General features: G+C 42.0%; 1 protein-coding gene, 1 long non-coding RNA gene and 1 pseudogene across 2 annotated transcripts; 2 read left to right on the forward strand and 1 right to left on the reverse strand.

The window, feature by feature from the left end:
• The first annotated feature begins 281 nt into the window (after positions 1–281).
• LOC147930698 (uncharacterized) lies at positions 282–6,273 on the forward strand. The gene is made up of 4 exons (XM_087476989.1): positions 282–2,151; positions 2,214–2,268; positions 2,380–4,569; positions 4,755–6,273. Exons 1-4 carry the CDS (start codon positions 282–284, stop codon positions 6,271–6,273), a joined length of 5,634 nt encoding a protein of 1,877 aa, XP_087333115.1.
• Positions 6,274–9,040: 2,767 nt separating this feature from the next.
• On the forward strand, positions 9,041–9,788 carry LOC147930699 (uncharacterized). The gene is made up of 2 exons (XR_015574074.1): positions 9,041–9,222; positions 9,547–9,788. It is a non-coding gene; the product is annotated as an uncharacterized LOC147930699 (long non-coding RNA).
• A 10,101-nt stretch (positions 9,789–19,889) lies between these two features.
• Positions 19,890–19,990, reverse strand: LOC147930700 (small nucleolar RNA R71; annotated as a pseudogene).
• Between the last annotated feature and the right edge of the window lie 4,245 nt (positions 19,991–24,235).

Here is a 24,235-nt window from a genome sequence, read left to right on the forward strand (position 1 = left end):
AAAATGGCATTTCTGGCCAAATTCCCTTTTTTATATGTTTTATTAATTTTTAATACTAAGTAAGATAAAATTTGATATAATCCACATATTTTTAATATGAAAATTGTGAGCCTTACTAATTGAGATTAAGTGCATATAATTAAAATATAATTTTATTATGATGTAATATAAATTCAAAAAGTATTGTGAGATGGAACTCTAAATCAATTTTTGAAATCAAATAAAATGTAAAATTAATATTTAGAATACAACTTAAAATTTAACTCCTTTAGATCAGGTTTATGCGGGAGATTGAGCTGTTGATTCTGTCTTCAATGTTCGATCTTTTTGGTGTCTTTGGTCAGTTCTCTTCTCAGTATATAAAGGAGTGGAGAATTCCAGAGTTGAATCACAATTTATCTTTCTCTGTTTCCTCACTTTTTTCTGCGGGTTTTCTACTTTGGTTTTTCTTCTGTTGGAGAGGGTGGGCGATGATGTCACAAGCAGGACTCATGGGGAAGGGTTTGGCGGGTTCAACAGAAGGTGAGGTCAAGCCAAGGCGCAGAATTAATATATCATATTTTGATAATTCTGCGCTAATTGCTGGCTATTCCAAAACGGTGGTGGGGAGGTGTTTTAATCCAAAGCTGCAAGACATGAAGTCTCTGTTGGTTGTGTTGCCACGTATATGGCAGGTGGAGGGGAGAGTTGCTGGTGCAGATCTTGGATCAGGCAAGTTTCAGTTTGATTTCGATGAGGAGGCAGATATTATTGACGTTTTGTCTAAGGAGCCTTATCACTTTGATTCCTGGATGGTGTCTTTGGTGAGGTGGACACCAGTGGTGGATCCCAATTATCCATCATCTCTGAAATTTTGGGTCAGGGTTGCAGATGTTCCAATTCAGTTTTGGGCTGAACCTACATTCAGGGATATCGGGTCAGATTTGGGGGTGGTCGAGGCTGTTGATGCTGACAGAGGGAGGGTGCAAGTGACGATAGATGGGCTCAAGCCTCTCTGTTTTGAGATGGATATAGAGTTCTTTAATGGGCAAGTTACGGTGGTGAAACTGTTTTATGAGAGGTTGCATGGTTGGTGTAAAAAGTGTAATAGTCTGTGCCATGCGGAGGATGTTTGTCCTCTGATGAAGGGGAAGGGTGTGTCTCGCAGCTCTCTCCGGGAGGAGCGACTAGAACCGGATCAGTATTTGAGTTACAAGGGGGCGGTCCTGGCTGATGCGAGAAGGGGTTCTTCTTCTGGTAATCACTCTAGGAGCCATCATCATGGGGCTCAGTATGGGGGTTCCAAGTCCAGGACGGATCCTCCCTCAGGGTCTTCGACACACAGGAAGGGTTTGTCCAAGGATTTTGCTGGTTCGCAGGAGCTTAAAGGAAGGCAAGGTCTTTCTCGGGGACAGTCTAGCAGGCAGTTTGTCCCGGTCATGCCACCGGTTCTGGAGGAGGTAGGGGAGGCAGAGGTGAGTCTCTCACAGCAGAAATCAGCTAAGAAGGCTTTATTTCAAGATCCTCTAGTTGAGGATGGGGCTCTGAGTGGCACTGGTATGGAGGAGGGTCTCTGCGAAGAAGGTCAGATTGTTGATGCTCCAACTGGGGTGGGGGGGATTGACATGGTCACGGTTGGTGGTAATGTAGTACAGGAGGAGAATGTTGGAGTCCAGGAGGGTATTTTGTCTAGTGGTTCTAATGTATTTATGGGGGAGGAGGTTGTCTCGGGTGCCCCTGCTGCCGAGGCTCTCTCGCAAAAGGTCCTGGGTGAGGCTATCTCGTTTGTGCAGGGTTCTTCTACTGAAAGTTTGGGGCTGGATGTTTCTGCTGGTCCTGTTTCGGAACCCATAGTGGTGGAAGAGACTGTGGGGGAGTTTTTTGATGTGGAGGATGATGATTTGTTGGCTGTAGAGGGGGAGGATAAGGAGCGTTTGGACCCGGATGGTGCAGAGGATGGGGTGGTTAAACAGTTTAGTAGTGATTCTCAGGTTGCACAGGGTGATAAAGGGAAAAAGGGGAAAGGGCACTTGGTTCTTCGGGGGGTCAGCACGAAAAAGCGGAATGCTGCTCTCCTATTGTCTCCACGACGCCGTCCTCCTCCAGCTGGTTCAAATCTTGGGGACAATGATCATCCTCTTAAGGCTCAGGAAGGGGCTAAGGGAGGTCACGGTGGGTCCAAACCACCAAAACCGATGGTTTTTAAATGAATATCTTGAGTTGGAACTGTCAAGGTCTCGGGAACAAGACCACTATCGGAAATCTCCGGGACTTATGGAATAAGCATAGGCCAGACTTTTTATTTCTTATGGAAACTAAGCAATGTTTTTCTTTTTTGGAACAATTTGTAGGCCATTTTGGCTATAAAAATTTAAAAACTGTGGAACCAATTGGTTGTAGTGGAGGGTTGGCCCTCTTTTATGATAAAGAAGTTTTTGATGTGTCAATTTTATATGAGTCCAACCGTTTAATTGATGTCGAGGCTGTCTATAAAGGTCGTGTTATTCATTTAACTTTTATTTATGGGGATCCTGTTCCGAAGAATAGGGATCTCGTTTGGGAAAGATTATTGAGGATTAGTTCGGCTCGGTCGACTCCTTGGTTCATTGTAGGAGATCTTAACGAGTTAACAGGAAATCATGAGAAGAGAGGGGGGAAGCTTCGTCATGCTTCTTCCTTTCTCTCCTTTAATGGGATGATTCGGGATTGTGGTTTTTTGGAATTTCCGTATCTTGGAGATTGTTTATCTTGGAAGGGTTGGCGTGATAAAAAACCAATTCGTTGTAGGTTGGATAGGGCTCTAGGTAACGAAGACTGGCACGATCTTTTTCCGGATACGGTTACGGAATATTTACCAAGGATCGCCTCGGATCACGCACCGATTATAGTGAGTATAGGTGCCAAGCGACCGCGAGGGAGACGAACTTTTATGTTTGATCGTCGTTGGGTCGGTAAGGCGGGTCTGATGGAGACTATTTCACAGGGTTGGAATGGGGGACAAGATGCAGGTCCGACAACTTTTGTGGACAAGATTGTCAATTGCCGACGAGCTATTTCTCATTGGCGTAAAACGCAAGTTCCATTTGGCCGGGATACTATTGAGGAGCTTAAGCGCCAGTTGGCGGTGGCTCAAGCGGATGATGCGGTTTCTTCGGAGGTCATTACTGATTTAACCACACGTCTGCGGGATGCCTATAATGATGAGGAAATTTATTGGTATCAGAAAAGTCGTAACCGATGGATGCGGGTGGGAGATAAAAACACAAAGTATTTTCAAGCTCAAACAAAGCAGAGACGGTCTCGGAACCGAATCACTGGCCTTTTTGATAAAAATAATGTTTGGTCAACAGAGGATGACGATATTTGCACGGTGGCGGTATCGTATTTTGAGGATTTGTTTACTTCTATTAATCCGTCTAATTTTGAGGAGGCTCTCCGTGAGGTGCAGATGGTAATAACGGACGAGGTAAATGAGCGTTTAATGGCACCGGCAACGGAGGCGGAGGTTCGTAAAGCTTTATTTCTGATGTCCCTGGATAAGGCCCCTGGGCCGGATGGGATGACTGCTTTGTTTTACCAGAAGGCATGGAGGGTGGTTAAAGAGGATCTGGTGGCTATGGTAAACCGTTTCTTTGTAGAGGGGGTTTTCGATATTAGTTTGAATAGGACGCATATCTGTTTAATTCCGAAGGTGGCCAAGCCAACCAGGATGGCGGAGATGCGGCCTATTAGTCTGTGTAATGTGGGGTATAAGCTTATTTCAAAAATAATGTGTCAACGATTAAAAACAGTTTTACCTGAGCTTATTTCGGAAACGCAATCCGCGTTTGTTCCAGGACGTTTGATTTCGGATAACATCCTGATTGCTCAGGAGATGTTTCATGGTTTGAGGACGAATCCTTCCTGTAAAGGTAAATTTATGCCAATTAAGACAGATATGAGTAAGGCGTATGATCAGGTGGAATGGGGTTTTATTGAGGCTCTGTTACGGAAAATGGGCTTTGGGGAGATATGGGTTTCCAGAATTATGTTTTGTGTAACTTCTGTTGAATACAAGGTCCTTCTCAATGGGCAACCCAATGGTAGGATTGTCCCAGAGCGGGGTTTAAGGCAGGGTGATCCGTTGTCCCCTTATTTGTTTATTTTGTGCACGGAAGTCTTAGTGGCAAATAGCCGGAGGGCAGAGCGGGAAAAACTGATTACGGGGATTAAAGTTGCGAATAAGTGTCCCCCAATTACGCATCTGTTATTTGCGGATGACAGTCTATTCTTTTGCAAGGTTGATAGGGATCAATGTGGGGTAATTTTAGATATCTTAAAACAATATGAGGCAGTCTCGGGCCAGCAAATTAATTTTGCTAAATCTTCAATCCAATTTGGTCATAAGGTGGATGACGCCGTACGGACGGAGATGCAGGGGGTTTTGGGGATTACGAATTTGGGTGGTATGGGATCATATCTAGGGTTACCGGAGAGTCTGGGTGGGTCCAAGACAAAGGTTTTCTCTTTTGTTCGTGATCGTCTTCAGGGTCGTACGACGGGTTGGACGGCGAAACTTCTCTCAAAAGGGGGAAAAGAGGTGATGATCAAGTCGGTAGCTACGGCGGTCCCGACCTTTGTAATATCGTGCTTCCGTTTACCGAAAACAATAACGTCCAAACTCACGAGTGCGGTGGCAAATTTCTGGTGGAGTTCTTCAGGACAATCTGGGGGGATGCATTGGTTAGCTTGGGAAAAGCTCTGTTTTAGTAAGCAATTGGGGGCTTGGGTTTTAGAAATGTTGACGCTTTTAATTCGGCTTTGTTGGCAAAGCAATTGTGGCGGCTGATTGACGCCCCAGATACTTTGTTTGCTCGGGTTTTCAAAGGCAGGTACTATTGCAATTCCAATCCTTTGGAACCGATACGATCTTATTCTCCTTCTTATGGGTGGAGAAGTATTATTTCCGCTAGATATTTGGTTAATAAATGGCTTATTTTACGGGTTGGTTCGGGGGAGTCCATTTCGATTTGGACGGACCCCTGGGTACCGGCTCAATCCCCAAGACCAGCGACCAGCAAGGGTCCTTTTAAGGATCCTTCTCTTAAAATCTCTCATTTAATTGAGTGTCACACAAACTCTTGGCGTATGGATATACTCAAGGAACATTTTTCCCCAGAAGATGTTGATCTGATAGGGGCCATTCCTTTAGGAAGTACCCGACTACCCGATTCCATGGGTTGGCATTTTACAAAATCTGGTAAGTATACAGTTAAGTCTGGGTATGATACGGAACGGTTTGCAAGTTCACAGGCTACTACGGTCTCTCGTGTGGGTCCAGAGATTACTCCCCTTTTGGCCGGTGTCTCGGGTGTTCCATGTCCACCGAAAATAAAATATTTTATGTGGCAGGTTTTGACAGGATGTATTTCGGTTTCGGCTAATCTGCGGCGTCGCGGTATTGCGTGTGATTCTAGGTGTGTCCGATGTGGGGCTGAGGAGGAAACAATTAATCACGCTCTTTTCCAGTGCCCACCGGCAAGGCAGGTGTGGGCTTTAGCCCATGTCCCTGTAGGTTCTGTTTCTTTTCCGACGGAGTCTGTATACGCTAATGTGGATCATTTCTTGGGTCATGCTAATCCGGGATCACAGAAAGTCGCTTTTCCGTGGATTATATGGTATATTTGGAAAGCGCGAAACGCTCGTGTATTTGAGAATGTTATGGATAATCCCCTGGATGTAGTACGATTGGCGGAGGGCGAGGCATCTGTCTGGTTGCAGGCACAGGTGGAGGTTGAGGATGGGGACCAACCTCATACTTCACCAGTCCCTAATTCTCGACAGAGGGGGCCCATACATTCCCTTCCTCTCTCTTTCACAGGCTATCGGTGTTTTGTTGATGGCTCTTGGAAAGAGTCGGATACTTATGCAGGTGCAGGTTGGGTTTGTTCTACCCCTCACTCGGGGTCAGATATGGGAGCTACCAATTTCCGATGCAGTTTATCTCCATTACATGCTGAAGTAGAAGATTTTATTTGGGCTATGCGGTGCATGATCGGACACGACTACCGGGACGTGGCTTTCTATACGGACTGTTCTGATCTGGTGAAGATGGTGTCTTCTCCTCATGACTGGCCGGCTTTTACAACCTATCTCGAAGATATCAAGATAGACCAAACGGAGTTCTCCTCCTTCTCTCTATCTTTTGTTCCCCGAAGCTCGAACGTCAAAGCGGATTCCCTGTCTCGTCAAGCGAGACTCTCTCCGCAGCATGTTCTTTTTGTGAACTCGTTTCCCCCAAATTGGCTCTTTTGAGCTGATTCTATTTTGTTGTAAAAAAAAAAAAAAAAAATTAACTCCTTTTTTATATTCGTGTAACGTAATCTAGTTTTGATATAAAGAGTGGTGGAGTGTAATTAATACAATTATATTTAGTATCCTTAATGTAACAATCATAGTGCAGATCGTTGTCACAATAGACAAGAAATTTCCGAGTCCTTGTTTTAACTCTTTCTCAATCAGGTCCTTAAGCACCCTCTTCCGTGCCTATCAAGAATTCTATGTATATGCCAATTTATCCGCCTGAGTTGGCTTCCCAAGAAAGAAAGACATGTCTGTTTTTATTCGTGACAAAGACTTGCTTTCTTATACCATTCTTAATCCCCGGTCTTGATCTAAAAATGACTGTAATTAGTTACTTCTCAATGTATGTGTGATGTCTAACTACAACAAGCAAGAAAAAAAATTAACAAGTCGGAAACTTGTTGTAAAAAAGGAGTAAAAAAACTCTCCCAGACACGAGTTCGGATGCAATCCCAAAGCAGAAGGAACTTTTCAAAAAACCAGATCTCACCGACCTCCCTTTACCGTTAGAAGAAGTAACCGTTGGTCCCTCACATGGTCATGGTTTTACCTAACGGTCTGTTTGGGCTTTCCGACGAATGTCCTCTTTCGGCACTGTCTACCTTCCCATATCCTCCACCATACTGACCTTTCCAGACGAGAGCTTTCAACAGAGGAACTTTTTCCTTGGTATGTACTCTACTTCTTGCATATTTTAAACCTTTCCAGCTTGGTAACCCTTTGAAACCCAAAATTGTCACTACCCTACTCTATCTATGGAGAACAGAATCCCTTACCATCTCAAAGGTAAAGAGTTAGCTTCAGGCTTCTCTCCCCCACCGCACAGAAGAATATGTGCTCCAGAGCTGGAAACTACTGCCTTAATAGAAGATAATTATCTCACCCTCATGGGTCGACTAACTAACATGTCTGTCCAAAGGTTATGGTCTCTCTTTCCTTTCCTAGCAAACCGATGGACCCTAAAAGGAAAAGCAGTATGGTCAGACCTGGGTAGGGGTGTCTTTCAGTTCAAGTTTGATTTTGAAGAAAATATGCAGAAAGTACTGGACAATAGACCATACCATTATGACCAGTGGATGGTTATTCTCAAAAAATAGGACCATGTCATCTCTGAGAACTTTTCCTCCAAGACCCCTTTCTGGATTGAACTCCAGGGTCTCCCAAAATACTACTGGCAACCGGCTATGCTTCAAACAACTGGTGAAGAGCTTGGAGAGAGAGGAGACGGAAATCACTAGCTCTTCCGTCAAGATTTGCATCCAAGTTGATGGACTTAAACCTCTTGTAAAAGAAACTATCGTCAATTTCCCTGATGGAAGTGAAGCGTTGGTTTTCTTTGAACACAAAAATTTAAAGAATCACTGCTCACACTGCTACAGACTTACCCACGACATGAAGAATTACCCGGGGTTAGTCACATAGAAAGAAAAGCTTACCTTAAGCAATGCAGCACCACTCTCAGCCTCCAAAGGGATACAAATAAACTATTATACCCAGAGGATAACTTGAGAGCTCCCAGAGAGATCATTAGGCAATCGGTTTCCCGGAACTACCCTCCTGCTCGGACATACCTCCAAAACTATCGTATTCCGTCTGCAGACAGCAAGACTGACTATCACTCAAGCCGTAGTGAGTACAACAGAAATGTGCATACAGCTAGATGACACTCAGAAAGAGCCCATCCTTATCAAAGAAGATCACAAAGTAGAGACTTTTACCAACAAAGTAGAGAAAGGCGCTACTATTGACAATGATCCTTTAGAAAGAACATACTCCTCCAGACCAAGGCGCCCTCCGTTAGAACGAGAGGTGGAAGAACCAGATCCTATCATGAGGATCCTCCTCATGAGGATGACGACCACGTGCTCGCAGTCCTAAAACACCTCCGTCAAACACCTTTAAAAACCAGGTTACATTTGATGCTTTTTCCCTTTCAGCTGACCTCGCCAAAACCATCACTACAAGAATATTGAGTTTTAATAGCACTATAATATAGCGTTTGTGACAATAATGCTATGATTATAAGACGGATTTATTTTAGATAGCGTTTGTATATTTGTAAACGTTATGATATATTGTTATTTTCGTTTAACGTGCTTTTTATTTTGGATGGGTTATTTTTAATAGCAATACCTAATTACAAACGTTATGATAGTGTTAGACGGTAAGCAAAAATTTTAGTACCGCCACACTTAGAAAAATTTAGGCTCCAAAATTTTTTTCCCGAAAGAAATCCCAATTTACAAAAAAAAATGCGACAATAAAATCCCCAAATACTCATAACCCTAAAATTTCATTTTTATTCCTCCCCCACACAAATATCGATTTTCTTAATCTTTTGCCAAATTTCACTCTCTCCCACCCAAATCTCAATCACAATACCTAATTAAAGTTTTATGTTCCTTTAAACCAAAACACTGTAATCCATCTTTCCCTTTTGTTCGATTGTTTTAGATTCTTCCGGTAAATCGGTTGCTCTCTCTTTCTCCAAGCTTGGAATGTTAAATGTTTTCCAGTCTCTTTACATTCCTCGATTCGCAGAAAAATAATGAATATTATGGTTAAGGAAGCTTCCTCATACGACCTTGGTAAGCTTTTGATTGGCTAATATGTAAATGTGAGGATCACAGTTTATTTTAATATTAACCGTTGATACGATTAGATCCAACAGACACAAGTTTAATTTTTATTTTTATTTTATTTTCTCTTTGTCTTACTCGCCTCCGCCGTCTTCTCTTCTCCATCTTCCTCTGATTCTCCCTCACGCAGTGTGTAGCTTCATCTTCCTCCTCTTCTTTTCCCTTTTATTTTTCTTTTCAGTTCATCTCTTTCCTTCTCTTTCTCCCTGCCGCCATGGAATCGAAAATTTCATTTCGTTGCCAATTGCTGCTTCTAGATCTGGTAAAGAAAGATTTGTCTTCTCTGCAATTTAGTTTTAACAACTTGAATCTCTTTCTTCCATGTAAATCTAGCTTAGATTTTAGGGAACTGTATGTATGTGTTAAGAAAATATGTTGTGTTCGTTGCAGATCCACTAAAACTATTTGCAGAAGATTTGACTTTTGTTATTTCGAGTAAGATTCAATCAATTGACTAATATTCTTTTTTTAAGCAGCATATATGAATCGATTTTTTTATTTAAGTGGGACTGTAAATTTATGTGGTTCAATGTGTTTGATTGTATTTGGCTAAGACTCTAAGTTCTCTTGGTGGTTGATTATGCAGGAAAAACTATATTTTACAAGAGACATCTTACTGGGGAAGATTGGGAGATTCAGAAGAACTATGAAGTATGAACATCAAAGAGTGTGCAAAGTATAAGTACATTGTTTATATGTGAAGCTTTCTCTTATGTTGGATTGTGTTGGGTTGTAGAACTTGTTTGGTTTGGTGAACTTGTTGTATTTGTACTTGATGTAGCAATATATATGAACTTTTTCAATTAGATAATGTTTTGGTTTGATAAATGACAGGATGTTTATCTATAAGCTAATATGGGAAACAAAAATCCAATTATTTAAAAATCTGGGGAACAATAACAATGATAGAAAACAAACGCTATATTAAAACTAATGGTGGCGTTTGTGAATTATATGAAACCATAAATAATAACGAAAATTATCTGCTATTATAAAGTTTACAATTGCAATAAAAGAAATGCTATCTAAAAAGAAAATAAAACAGCATAAAGAGAAAACGTTATGTAAAGTGTCATATCTATTATAACGGGCGCATATATAGCGTTCACAATACCGCTATGATAATCTGTTATAGCATTTTCCGGACGCTGTATATGTGACATTTTCCTGTTGTGCATTTGAGAATGCGGATGAAGAACTTGTATTTCTGTAACAAAATTGAGAACTTCTCCATGGCAATGCAGCTTGTATGGAAAAGTAAACAATATCCAACGGACCACACATAACTAGACAATAAATTACTTGAAACGGTCGAAAAATGAGGCTTCGGTCAGAGACATAACAGGACCATCGTGAATCCCCACTGTTAAAATTGCTACTAGACAAACAACGCATCATATGCAAAAACTGTCGCACTAAGATCGTCGTCGGAGTATGATATGATGAGCTCATACCCACGTCGAGGGTAAGTAACTTCCATAGCAACACAACAACATCAACCGCATACATGGTCCCTTTTTCTAACACGATTTGAGCTGTTGGAGACACACGATCTATGAGGAAGCTGAACTTTCCACTGGTGAACAGCTTACTTGAATCGCAAGCAACGACAATCCAACAAAAAAATGTCGTAGACATGTAACAAGGACCTGAGCAAGTAAAATCAGCTCCAATTATCCATTTAAAAACTGTGACCTGCAACTCTACCGGAAACGGTATGGCCATAACGCTAGAACAATCTCGAAGGAGAAACAAAACAACACCCCTATATGATGTCGACGTCACATCAACAAAGTTATGGCATTGGAGTGAAATTTGGATCTCTGATACACCAGCAATAAAAATCAGGATTCTAAAAGATCCCAACACAACCAAAAGATGAGCATACTCACTGCTAGTAGAATTCTGAAACAGATTCCCAGTGTATTCTTCATTGGAAGTAAACTTGTTAGTCTTACCTAAGATCTCAACAAAGAACCCAATAAACTGTTGTTGTGGACCTTGTGGTTTGTCTGCCGCAAGCCTTTGGAAAACATTTAACCAACAGAACGAATGCGGTGGCACAAAAAAAATGTTCCCAAATGATAACCATGCATTAACACACCATAAACAATGGTGGAAATTATACCCAAAACAGAGTAGCAACCACCATCTTAAACGCAACGATCCAACCAAAAATATTGGTTGCAACAACTCGTTCCTTGAACCATAAGACAAACATTGTGAGTACTGTTTACCACAAAGCAATTGCCTTATCTGAATATTAATCCTTTCTTGGCATGGGTTGTCACAAAACCTGTTCCAAAGCCCCCGCAGTTCTATTAACTCTTCACTGCGTAAAGAATTATCTCCCGCATGTGAATGGAGACATGAAGGCAAAAAAATTATTGTGACTAGTTCCCAGGGCTTTCAATACTCTGTGAAAGCAAATGAGACACTCAGCACAACAACCTAGAACAGAGCTTGATTTGTCTTCTTCCCCCACATTATTATAACCAGCAAAAGACATCCTCAACATACTACATTCACGTGAGAAGAGCATTATAAATATTTTATTTTCAATACATGAATCAACCTTATGCCTCTGATTTGTATTCCATGTTCCAATGAGATTTGCCTCTGCATTGAAAACGTCACGTTGTCGACACAAACAACGTTTTCTTGTGCTTTTTTCTCTAAAAACAAAATTAATAAACTCCATCCTTGAACTGCACACGTGGAGAACAAAACAGAGCTTACTTTTGTTGGAGATCGATTGGAAAAGACAACTCAAGCAAGGAAAGAACAAACAGAACTTGGATTCGTCGATGAAGAACAAACATAGCTCGTTTTTTTCAGCAGTCGATACTGAACGGAACAGAGTATGGAATCGATGATGTTTTATTGAAAGAGGATTACATAGACATATATACACGAGAACGTATCCATATCGTAAATGCTACAGATCTCTACGAATATACACTAAAGATTATGGAAAGTAAATAATCTCTTAACCAAACATGCGGGATATGATTTGAGAATCCCGTTACCCCCCCTCAAACTGGAGCATGGAGATTGTGAATGCCCAGTTTGTAACGGAAAGCTTAAAACGCCGGTTGACCAAGTGGTTTGGTGAAAATGTCGGCAAGCTGAGAGGTGGTGGGTACATGAACTGGCGAAAGAACACCTCGCTTAATCTCATCCCGGATAAAGTGACAGTCATTTTCAATGTGTTTTGTCCTTTCATGAAAAGCGGGGTTTGTGGCAATGTAGATTGCGGACTTACTATCACAGCATAGCCGCATCGGTTGATCATGGAGAACTCCAAGGTCACGAAGAACCCGTTTGAACCAAAGAAGCTCTTTGGTGATGTATGCCATTGCCCGATATTCTGCTTCTGTGGAGGACATACTCACTGTATCTTGCTTCTTTGTCTTCCATGATATTGGAGAACTACCGATTTGAACAATATAACCACTAACAGATCGACGAGAAAGAGGACATCCAGACCAATCGGAATCACACCAACCTGTGATTTGAAAATTTTTCTGAGCACGTAACAGAATACCTTGGCCTGGATTACCTTTCAAATAATGAAGAACTCGTAAAGCCGCATGCCAATGATCATGCCGTGGAGCTTTCATAAACCGTGCCAAGACATGAACACAATAAGCTAAATCCGGTCTTGTTGCTGCCAAATATATCAGTTTTCCAACTAAGCGGCGATACTGTTCGGGGTTGGAAAGTAGTGGCGAGGTGGAGAGACCCAACTTGTGATTCTGTTCCAGCGGAAAATCCACAGGTTTACAACCTAACAACCCTGCTTCGTCAAGAAGCTCCAAAGTATATTTTCGCTGGTTCAAATAAAACTCCTTGATACTTCGAGAAACCTCAATACCCAAAAAATACTTCAAAGGACCAAGATCCTTCATCTTAAAGCAAGAAGCCAAGTAGCCTTTAAAGAGATGCAAAGCTTCATCAGAGTTACTCGAGACAATCATGTCATCAACATAGATCAAAATATTGATCCGTATACCACCTTTGTCAAACGTAAACAAGGAATAGTCAGAGAGAGATTGAACGAAACCGTACTGTCGCAAAGCCTTGGTTAACTTCTCAAACCAGCAGCGAGGTGCTTGCTTTAATCCATACAATGATTTGCGCAGTTTACAAACTTTGTTGTCGTCGTTGATGAGATAACCAGGAGGTGGCTTCATGTAGACTTCCTCAACAAGATCTCCATGAAGAAAGGCATTGTGCACATCCATCTGGTGCACAGGCCAATTGTTCCCAACAGCAACTTGTAAAAACATTCGGACTGTGGACATTCGCGCAACCGGAGCAAAGGTTTCACCGTAATCAACTCCTTCAACTTGTTTGTTACCGAGAGCAACCAAACGAGCCTTGTAACGTTCAACTGAACCATCAGATTTGTGTTTAATCTTGTAAACCCATTTTGATCCAATCGCTTTCTTTCCTGGGGGCAAATCCTCAATTGTCCATGTTTCGTTTTCTTCGAGAGCTCCAATCTCAGACCCCATAGCATCGGTCCACACTTTACTCTTTACGGCTTGTTTATATGACCGTGGTTCTACCGCATCCCCAATGGCGACCAAATATGCTCGATGCGTTGAAGAAAACCGATGGGAACTCACATAATTCGAAATTGGATAAAGAGAAGTAGAGTTACCCAATAGTCGTGTCTGTGTGTTGTACGTTTTGTAATCTTGTAATTTCGCCGGTGGATTTCGTGGTCGGAGACCTCGCCGCAGTTCAACGGCGACTAATTGGTGGACGTCGTCATCATCGGTAGGAACAGACGATGTTGAAGGATTAACGACGGGAGAGGGCGACGACGTTGGAGTCGGAGAGCTTGTGGTAGGTGATGGCGAGGGGGATGTCGGAGCAGCAGGGGAGGATTCGTGCAAAGGTGAAGACGAAGACGACTGATCGTGTGATGAGGGAATCGTAGTTGGAGAAGAGCCAACCTCAAATGGGCTTAAATTTGTTGATGGGCCGAGTGGCCTTTGTGGATCTTCTACCAGTGGACCTAATAAATTGGTGGCCCATAGCTCAATATTATCCTCATCGGAGTCTTTTTCAGTGACAGAGACGGGAGGAGTTGCGAAGGGAAACTCTGTTTCACTGAAAATCACGTCTCTAGAGCAAAAAAATTCATGTTTATCAAGATCATAAAGTCTCCATGCCTTTTTACCGTAAGGATAGCCAACAAATACACACTTTCGACTTCTTGTAGCAAACTTATCTCCTTTGTGTGACTGATTGTGTGCATAACAAAGACAACCGAACACCTTCACATGATCATAATTTGGAGGTGTACCATGGAGCTTCTCATACGGCGTGATTCCCCCAAGAACCGAACTAGGAGTTCGATTGATTAAATATCCAGCAGTCAATATACACTCTCCCCAAAAATCAATCGACAAACTGGACTGGAAACGCAAACCGCGGGCAACATTCAAAATATGACGGTGCTTCCTCTCAACTCTGCCATTTTGTTGTGGAGTTCCCACACAAGAAGTTTCATGAACAATCCCTTGAGTTCGAAAATAACTGCTCATACTTGTAAATTCTGTTCCATTATCACTTCTTATGCGCTTAACTTTTTTTTGAAACTGTCTTTCAGCTAGAGAAATCAAACTTTTCAGATTGGAGGATGTTTCGGTTTTGTCGTGTTGAAGATAAATCCACACACTTCTGGAAAAATCATCAACTAGTGTGAGAAAATATCGAGCACCAGAGGAAGAAGGGGTGCGATATGGACCCCAGAGATCACAGTGAATTAGCTCAAACGGAGATGAAGTTTTATTCTCACTAACTGGAAAACATGATCTTGTTTGCTTGGAACGTAAGCATACATCACAAACTTTATTGGAAAATTCAGAAACAACAGAAACAGCTGGAAGTGAACCAATAACTTTTGGAGACGGATGACCCATCCTATTGTGCCATAGCTCATATGTTGTTGCCGCTTTATCAGTCACCAACGCACCCAACTCCGTTCTACAAAAGCGAAAGGTTCCACAATCCCGCTTACCCGCACCAATCATCATCCTCGAAGCACGGTCCTGGATTACAAGAAACTGATCAGCCATCTGTACAACACACTTATTCTCATCCATGAGTTGTCCAATGGAGATGAGATCAGACTGAAATTCTTTAACATAGAAAACAGATTTCAAAAGCAGATTTGACCCCAAAACAACTGTTCCTTCTGTGCAAGATATTCGCTCCCTCCCATCAGCCAAAATGACAAGGACAGGCTCCATGGGTCGCACATTTGTGAGAACATCATAGTTACCCGTCAAATGATGAGATGCCCCTGTGTCTAAAATCCAAGAGGGAGTAGAATACTTACCCGAAACCTTTTCATGACTAGAGCTTGCTCCAGCAGTTCCTCCAGCATTGAGAAGCTTCATGAGACGCTCCCATTGTTTGTCGTCAAGTCCACTAACACCATCACGATCTTTATCGGTGACTACGTAACTTGCACGTTCTGGAGGTGGCATTTGAGGCACGTGAACCACATTGGCATAAGTCATGTTACGACCACGGCCACCCGATGAACCACCAGAATAATTTCCACGACCTCGTCCTTGTACCACGCGACTCCTTGGGCGATCACCCCACCACTCTGGATAACCCACAACAGCAAAACAACTATCCGATGAATGACCACTACGGTGGCAGTGTTTACACACGGCTGTTCCATCGTCAACACGAACGGATGAAGAAACGCGACCCCGTTGATGGACCGCATAGGCGGTGATGTCAGCCACATTATCCTCCTTTTTAACATTGTTCCTCAAATCTTCCTCTTGACGAAGAATATTATACACTTCCTCTAAAGGTTGAATCGGCATACGTGAAACCAGAGTCGACTTCACCGTGTTAAAGACTTCATCAAGACCCGAGAGAAAGTCATGAACCTTGTCTTCCTCTCGATCTTGTTCCTGCAATGCGTTGAGATTGCAGTCACACTTCCCACACTTGCACACACGCAATGGCCTGTGATGTGCAATGCTATCCCAGATCCGGTTCAATTTGCCATAGTAGCTCTCGATGGTAAGTCCTCGTTGCTTGCACGAAGCCAATTCCGCTTTGAGTTACTGAATACGGGGACCATTGGTAACGGAGAACCGTTTCTTCAAGTGATCCCATAAATCTTTTGCTACGTCTCGGTGAGAAATATTGGAACGCAAGACCGGATCAATGGTCATCCGGATCCAGGAGATTAGCAGCGCCTGAATGGTCCACCAATCTTCAAGATCGGATGATCCATCAGCTGGTCGAGCAATGGATCCATCGAGGAATCCAAATTTTTTGCGAGAACAGAGTGCCGTCTTCATACCGCACGCCCATTCTTCGTAATTCATCCCTTTCAACAGCGGATGAGAGATGATAGCTCCTGGGTTTTCGGCAGCAGTCAAGTCGTATGGAGATATTGTACGGCGTACCTCCACAGTGGCATGATTCGGGATCGTCGAGTTCGTGTTCATCGGGTTCGGGGTCGTCGAGTTCGTGTTCGTCGGGTTCGGGGTCGTCGAGTTTGTGTTCGTCGGGTTCGTACCAGCCATGATTAGTTAACAAAAGAAAGAAAAAATTTGTGCTTCTAGCTCTGATACCATGAACGGAACAGAGTATGGAATCGATGATGTTTTATTGAAAGAGGATTACATAGACATATATACACGAGAACGTATCCATATCGTAAATGCTACAGATCTCTACGAATATACACTAAAGATTATGGAAAGTAAATAATCTCTTAACCAAACATGCGGGATATGATTTGAGAATCCCGTTAGATACAGAGACGGAAGAACACACATCACTTAGTCTCGTCGAAGAATCTGTGAGAAGAGAGAGCTCGGTAACAAGTTGAGTCGTCGAGGTTGAGTCACGTTCAAACTCAACACAGCGTGAGATACCTCATTCTCTTGATATGGCTTGTAGCTTGAATAAGAATCAGCTCTTTTTATTTGCCATTGACAGAGAACTCCAAAAAAAATTGTGTTTGCGATAACATGGGTTCCGTCTTTCTCAACATTGAGGTTACAACTGGAATCCACATAGATCTTGTTATAGAGGTAGAGCTCACGGACGCCGTGACAAAACAAAATAGTGCTCCGTCCACGATCTGGAGGTTCCTTGTTAATTTTCGAGTGGCGATTTATAAGACCAACAAAATAATATTGGTTTCTCTTATCCCCCATACGTACCTTCTTTCTTGTCTGCAGTGTTATCTTTAATATAAAAATTCAAATCATCAACTCTCGGACCTTCTTCTTCTAGAAGAAACAATTTGTTTCCTCTGTTGTCACCATTACTATCAAAGATTGGCTTGTCGTTTTCTTCAGACACGTCGAAGATTGGGTCATCGAAAACTGGTGCACCACTCAGAACTACAAAAGTGTTGTCGTTGTGGAGAACATTGTCGTCGAACACCACCATGTTGGCCTCGTCAACGTGGTACACTGGCAGACCAGAAATCTCCTTGAAAATATCTTCACTTTGAAGAAACAAACTATGGTTCATGAGAGGAGAATCACTACCACGCAACATGAAGTTAACGCAAAACTCTTTTCAGGGTCGGCGTCGTGTACGTCACTGAAACAATCATCATCGTTTCCTGCACCAGCAACATATCAAAGTCTTCATCACAATTTCACATATCAGTCCGTCGATCTGATTGACAAAGGTGTTGTCATCTTCTTTAGTGTCGTTGGTGTTGTTAAGATCATTATCACATTCAACGTCAACAACACCGTTCTCTTTTTCCACATCAAAATTATTCTCGACTTTGTCTTCTAGTTGATTAACAACACTGATATATCATGGTTTTTACGGTTTTTAACCATGATATAAGTGTACTTTTTGAGTCTTTTGGTTTGTTTCTAGGTTATTTTAGAGTCTTAACAGGTTATTTAGGAATTTGGCACGGATGGGGCAATATGGAACAATCTGGATCATTTTGGAGCACTTTACCGAAGGAAATCAAGTTGGAGTCGGATCAGAGACCAAGCATCGATCGACACCACTTAAGCAGTATCGATCGACACTCGTGTTTACCCGACGAGAGAACAACAAATTTGGAAGTTTTACAAATTTGCCCAAAGTCTTCTATAATTGCAACACAAGCCCCTGGACGTATTTTAGGATGTATATATATGGTTTTTGGGTTTTAGAAACCCTTAAGTTATTTTCTAGCAGTTTTTGAGAGAAGGATATTGAGAGCTTTTGGGAGAGAGATATCTGCTTTGTAGAGAAGAATTCTTGAACTCCCTCTTCTACTTTTTAATATCTATTGCATGTTATTCAGAATTATGATTTGTTCTTCATTAAACATGTCTGAGTAATTTGTTTGTTAGGTTTAGGCTTTTTCATAGGGTTTTTATGGTTTATTAGATCTGAGATTTTTAGGGTTCTTAATCTTTTATGATCTTCATCTTTGGTTGTTCTTCACAATAATTCTTGATTGATCACCTAGAATTGTTATCTTAGGGAAATAAATTGATATGAGAATATAATTGTTTTCCTGATTAAACCATTGATGAGCAGAATTGTTTATTACAAAGAGATTTGAATTAATAATTCTGTGAACTTATCTAAACCTGTTCTTAAAGCTGATTTATTACTTGGAATTTTATAAAGAGATTTAGATTTTCTGGTTTTAAATTTAGATTATAATTGCAGTGAGAACTGATTATTTTACCAAAAGTTTAGAGTTGTAGATCTGATTTTTATTGCTTGAACCTTAATTAATTTATCCGATTTAATATTTCATAATTTTCTGAGAAATTCCCTAGGCTTAGCTCTTTTGATTTTCTGAATTCACAACACTTTTATTTAAATATTTGTATTACTTTATTTTAATTCAATTTAACTTGTTTAGCGTAATTTACAAAACTTTACAATCTATTGTGTTTGATCTTGAGTCTCTGTGGATTCGACCCCTAAGTACTGCAGTGATCTCTTGTTTGAGAGAGTAGCTCTAGGGATTAATTTGAGCATATCAAAGTTTGGCGCCGTTGCCGGAGACTCTCTGATCTACCATTAGATTTAAGTTTTTAATTTCATCTAAACTTTTCTTTTTATTTTCTGCTTACACGTTTTTGTTTTTCTTCTCTTTGGTGTTTCAGGTGCATGCCTCCTAGACCTCACACAAGGAGCAACAAATATGGTCCTACTGTGAATTTGACAAACAAAGAGTTGGGAAAACTGGAACGTGAGAACAGAAAGGCAGCTAAATCTCTGAAGATGGTTAATACAATCATTCTGATGCGTGATGAGGCTGGTGTTTTGAGGGATCAAGAGGGCCACTTGCGCAATGAGCAGGGCCAAAGGCTTGATGCAGAAGGGAACGTGATCCCTGAACCTGTTGTCAACGAGCAGGCTGTTGTGAACCAGCAAGCTGGTGTCGTTGATAATCCGGATCTTGGTGTCAATCGACACCAACCAGGTGGCATCGATCGACACCAACCTGCAGACGTGCGTGGAGCTGCCAACCACGTACAGAACCCAGTTCGACGACAGGAGAACAACCGGGATCTGATCAGGACCATTGCTGACTACAATCGGGCTGATCTGGTGTATGAGAACCGGTCTGCTATTGTTCCTCCCCCTTTTCAGAGGAATGATTTTGAGTTGAAACCTGCATACTTTCAACTAGTTGGGCAGAGACCTTTCTCTGCTTTGCACAATGAGAAGCCCTTGGATCACATTGAGCATTTTGAGGATCTGGTGACTAGCATCAAGGCTAATGGGGTAACTGAGGACTACATCTTCTGCAAACTCTTCCCTTACTCACTTGCAGGAGAGGCATCTCAATGGTTGAAACAGCTGCCGGCTGGATCATTAACAAGCTGGCGTGATGTCAAGGTGGCCTTCCTCAACCACTTCTATGATGATGCAATGTCAGATGAGTTGAGAATCAAGCTGTCTTCCTTCAAGCAGAGACCAGATGAAGCTTTCAAAGAAGCTTGGGTGAGATTCAAGGCTTACCAAAGGGACTGTCCACACCATGGTTTCTCAAGAGTTCAACTGCTAAGTATCTTCTTCAGAGGGTGTGACTGGAAGTATCAGTTGGCTTTAGATGCTGCAAGTCATGGGAATTTCAAGACAAGATTGCCAGTAGATGCTGAATTGTTGATTGAGAACTTAGCTGCTAGCAATAGTACTAAGAGAGCAGATGCTGAAAGGAAGAGATTACATGGAGGATATGACTCACATCAGTTAGCTTCTGTTAATGCTAAGCTGGATTCTATGCATAATCTCCTTGTGGGTAAGAAATCTGTTCATTTTGCTGCTGAAGTTGAGACATATGAGCCAGAATCTGATCAAGGAAATTATGAAGAAGAAGAGGTGAACTATGTCTATGGGAATCAGGGGCAGAGGTTTGGAAATCAGCAAGGTAGTAGGCCTTACAGTGGAAACAGCCAGCGCAGTAACTTTCAGGGCAACTCTTCTGGTTTCACACCCAAACATGAATATCAGAAGCAGCAACAAAACAGTGGATTCACAAGGACTTATGGCAACAACTCATATCAGTCTCCGCCTCCTAAGTCTACTGAAACTAGTAAGATGGAAGCTATGCTTGAGCAGCTTTTGCAAGGCCAAGAGCAGATGACAGTGACTTTCAATGGGAAGCTGGATAATGTCTACACTGATCTTAATGGGAAGTTTGAAGCTTTGAACATCCATGTCAAGAAGCTGGAAAGTCAGGTTGCGCAGACTGCTGGGTCTGTGAAAAGGCAAGAAGGCTATCTCCCTTCAAGAACTGAATCAAATCCTAAACATTCTTGCAATGCAGTGACTTTGAGAAGTGGCAAACAACTCCATCCTATACCCCAAAAGAATCAAACTGATGATCTACAGGAGTTGATTGATATAGACGACGAAGAAGATGTTTCTGCCGAGCCAGTATCGACCGACACACATGGGCATCGGTCGACACCCAAACCATGCGAAGTTTCGGACAAAATCCCAGAACAAAGCGTCGATCGACACCAACCAGGTGGCATCGATCGACGCCAATCACGGACAGAAACTGCGAATGTGAAGTCTTCTACTCCAGTTGCAGAAAGAGTCTACATACCTAAGGTTCCATTCCCCAAGATTCCAAGGAAGTCTAAACAAGAGCTAGATGATGCCAAGTGCAAAGCCATGATGGATAAGCTTATTCTTGAGTTGCCTTTGGTTGATGCTGTTAAGACTTCTCCAATGCTTAGGAGATATGTCAAGAGGATGGTAACCACGGATTTTAATGCTAAGCAAGGAGTTATGATGATATCAGCCCAAGTCAGTGCCATTATTCAGAACAAGATTCCAGAAAAACTCCCTGATCCAGGGAGCTTTGTTCTTGATTGCACTATCTTCACTGACAGATTTGCTAGATCTTTGTGTGATCTTGGTTCTAGTGTCAACCTTATGCCAAGATCAGTAGCACTCAGCCTGGGAATGACAGACTTCCAGCCTACTAAGCTCACTCTCATCCTTGCTGACCGGTCTGTTCGCATTCCAGATGGTGTTCTTGAAGATGTTCCGATTAAGATTGGTGAGTACTTGATACCTACTGATTTTGTGGTGTTAAAGTATGAGGAGGAACCCAAGGACCCTCTTATTCTGGGAAGATCATTCTTAGCTACTGCTGGAGCTATAATTGATGTCAAGAAGGGTCAGATTGGTCTCAACATTGGTGATTTACAAATGCGTTTTGACATGGAGAAACTGGTTAAGAGGCCAACCATTGATGGCCAGACATTCTATGTAGACATATTGTCTAATATGGCTGAGGAGATATTCCAGGAGCTGCATCCTGAGGATCCTTTAGAGAGAGCATTGGTTGCTTCTGCTGAAGAAGCTGAGCATCTAGATGACATTGCTGCTGGGTATGTCAAACTGCTTGATGCTAATGAACAAGTGAAGAAGCTGGTTGCACAAAAGGAATTGGTTTGTACTTCTTCACAAGCTGCAAAGGTTTCTGATTGGAGTCTTGAAAGAGCTCCAAAGGTTGATCTTAAGCCACTTCCTGCGGGTTTAAGGTATGCATATCTAGGTGAGAACTCTTCCTATCCTGTTATTGTTAGTGCTTCCTTAAACAATGCAGAGCTCACTTTATTGCTAAGCAAGCTACGCAAGTTTCGCAAGGCTCTTGGCTATTCTCTTGATGACATTGCAGGAATCTCTCCAGACTTGTGTATGCATAGGATTCATCTTGAGGAAGGAGCTAAAACATCCATTGAGCATCAGAGGAGGCTAAATCCAAATCTGCAAGATGTTGTAAAGAAGGAGATCATGAAGCTGCTGAATGCTGGGATCATCTATCCAATATCTGACAGCAATTGGGTTAGTCCGGTACATGTTGTTCCTAAGAAAGGTGGAGTTACAGTGGTGAAGAATGACAAGAATGAGCTGATCCCTACAAGGACAATTACTGGTCATAGGATGTGCATCGATTACAGGAAGCTGAATGCTGCAACAAGGAAAGATCACTTCCCACTTCCTTTCATTGACCAGATGTTGGAGAGGTTAGCTAATCATCCATACTATTGCTTTTTGGATGGTTACTCAGGCTTTTTCCAGATTCCTATTCATCCTGATGACCAAGAGAAGACCACCTTCACTTGTCCCTATGGTACCTTCGCTTACCGCAGAATGCCTTTTGGTCTCTGTAATGCTCCTGCAACATTTCAGAGATGCATGATGTCAATCTTCACTGATATGATTGAGGATTATATGGAGGTGTTCATGGATGATTTTTTAGTTTATGGATCTTCATTCAAAAGCTGTTTGGATAATCTCTGTAAGGTGCTAGCAAGGTGTGAAGAGAAGCATTTGGTGCTAAACTGGGAAAAATGTCATTTTATGGTTAGAGATGGCATAGTGTTGGGCCACAGGGTTTCAGAAGCTGGAATAGAAGTTGACCGCGCTAAGATAGAGGTGATGACAAGTCTTCAACTACCAGAGAATGTGAAGGTAGTGAGGAGCTTTCTTGGACATGCAGGGTTCTATAGGCGATTTATCAAAGATTTCAGCAAGATAGCAAGACCACTTTCTGCTTTGTTGTGCAAAGATGTCAAGTTTGAATTAACTGATGAATGTCGCATAGCCTTTGAGAGGATTAAGCAGGAGCTTGTGAGTGCACCTATTGTTCAGCCACCAGATTGGGATCTTCCTTTTGAAGTAATGTGTGATGCTAGTGACTTTGCAGTGGGAGCAGTGCTGGGACAAAGAAAAGATAAGAAACTTCATGCAATCTACTATGCAAGCAGGACACTTGATGAGGCACAAAGGAATTATGCAACAACAGAAAAGGAGTTGTTGGCTGTGGTGTTTGCTTTTGAGAAGTTTAGATCTTATCTGGTTGGTTCAAAGGTCATTGTTCATACTGATCATGCTGCATTGAGGTACTTGATGCAGAAGAAGGATGCTAAGCCTAGACTTTTGAGATGGATCCTTCTTCTACAAGAGTTTGACATTGAAGTGAGGGATAAGAAGGGGATAGAGAATGGTGTTGCTGATCACTTGTCCAGGATTAGGATTGATGATGATGTCCCAATTCGTGATTGTCTACCTGAGGAGCATGTGTACCTTGTTGAAACTGGGTTTCGGACTGATGATTTCAAGAGTTTATCTTCGGATGCATGTGGTGTCGATCGACACCATACTGGCATCGATCGACACCCTTTGTTTCCCGAATCAGATTGGTCGAATGATGGAGATTTAGCTGCTGTGGCTAGCTCCAATCAACCTTGGTATGCTGATATTGCCAATTATCTTGCTGCAGAGGTAGAACCTGATCAATTCACAGGCTATCATAAGAAGAGGTTCTTGAGAGAGCTAAGGAGATATTATTGGGATGAGCCTTATCTGTATAAGCATTGCAGTGATGGTGTTTACAGAAGATGTCTAGCTGAGACAGAAGTTCCTGATGTTCTTTTTCACTGTCATGGATCAGATTATGCTGGACACTTTGCTACTTTCAAGACAGTGTCTAAGGTTCTACAAGCTGGGTTTTGGTGGCCAACAATGTTCAAGGATGCTAATGAGTTTGTTTCCAGATGTGATGCTTGTCAGCGGAAAGGTCAGATTAGTAAGAGGCATGAGATGCCACAAAACTTTATCCTTGAGGTTGAAGTTTTTGATTGCTGGGGCATTGACTTTATGGGACCATTCCCTTCCTCTTACAAGAATGAATACATCTTAGTGGCTGTTGACTATGTCTCCAAGTGGGTTGAAGCAATTGCAAGTCCAACCAATGATTCTGCTGTGGT

This window comes from Camelina sativa, chromosome 12 (assembly GCF_030686135.1).
Source record: "Camelina sativa cultivar CO46 ecotype springtype chromosome 12, ASM3068613v1".
Lineage (NCBI taxonomy): Eukaryota > Viridiplantae > Streptophyta > Magnoliopsida > Brassicales > Brassicaceae > Camelina > Camelina sativa.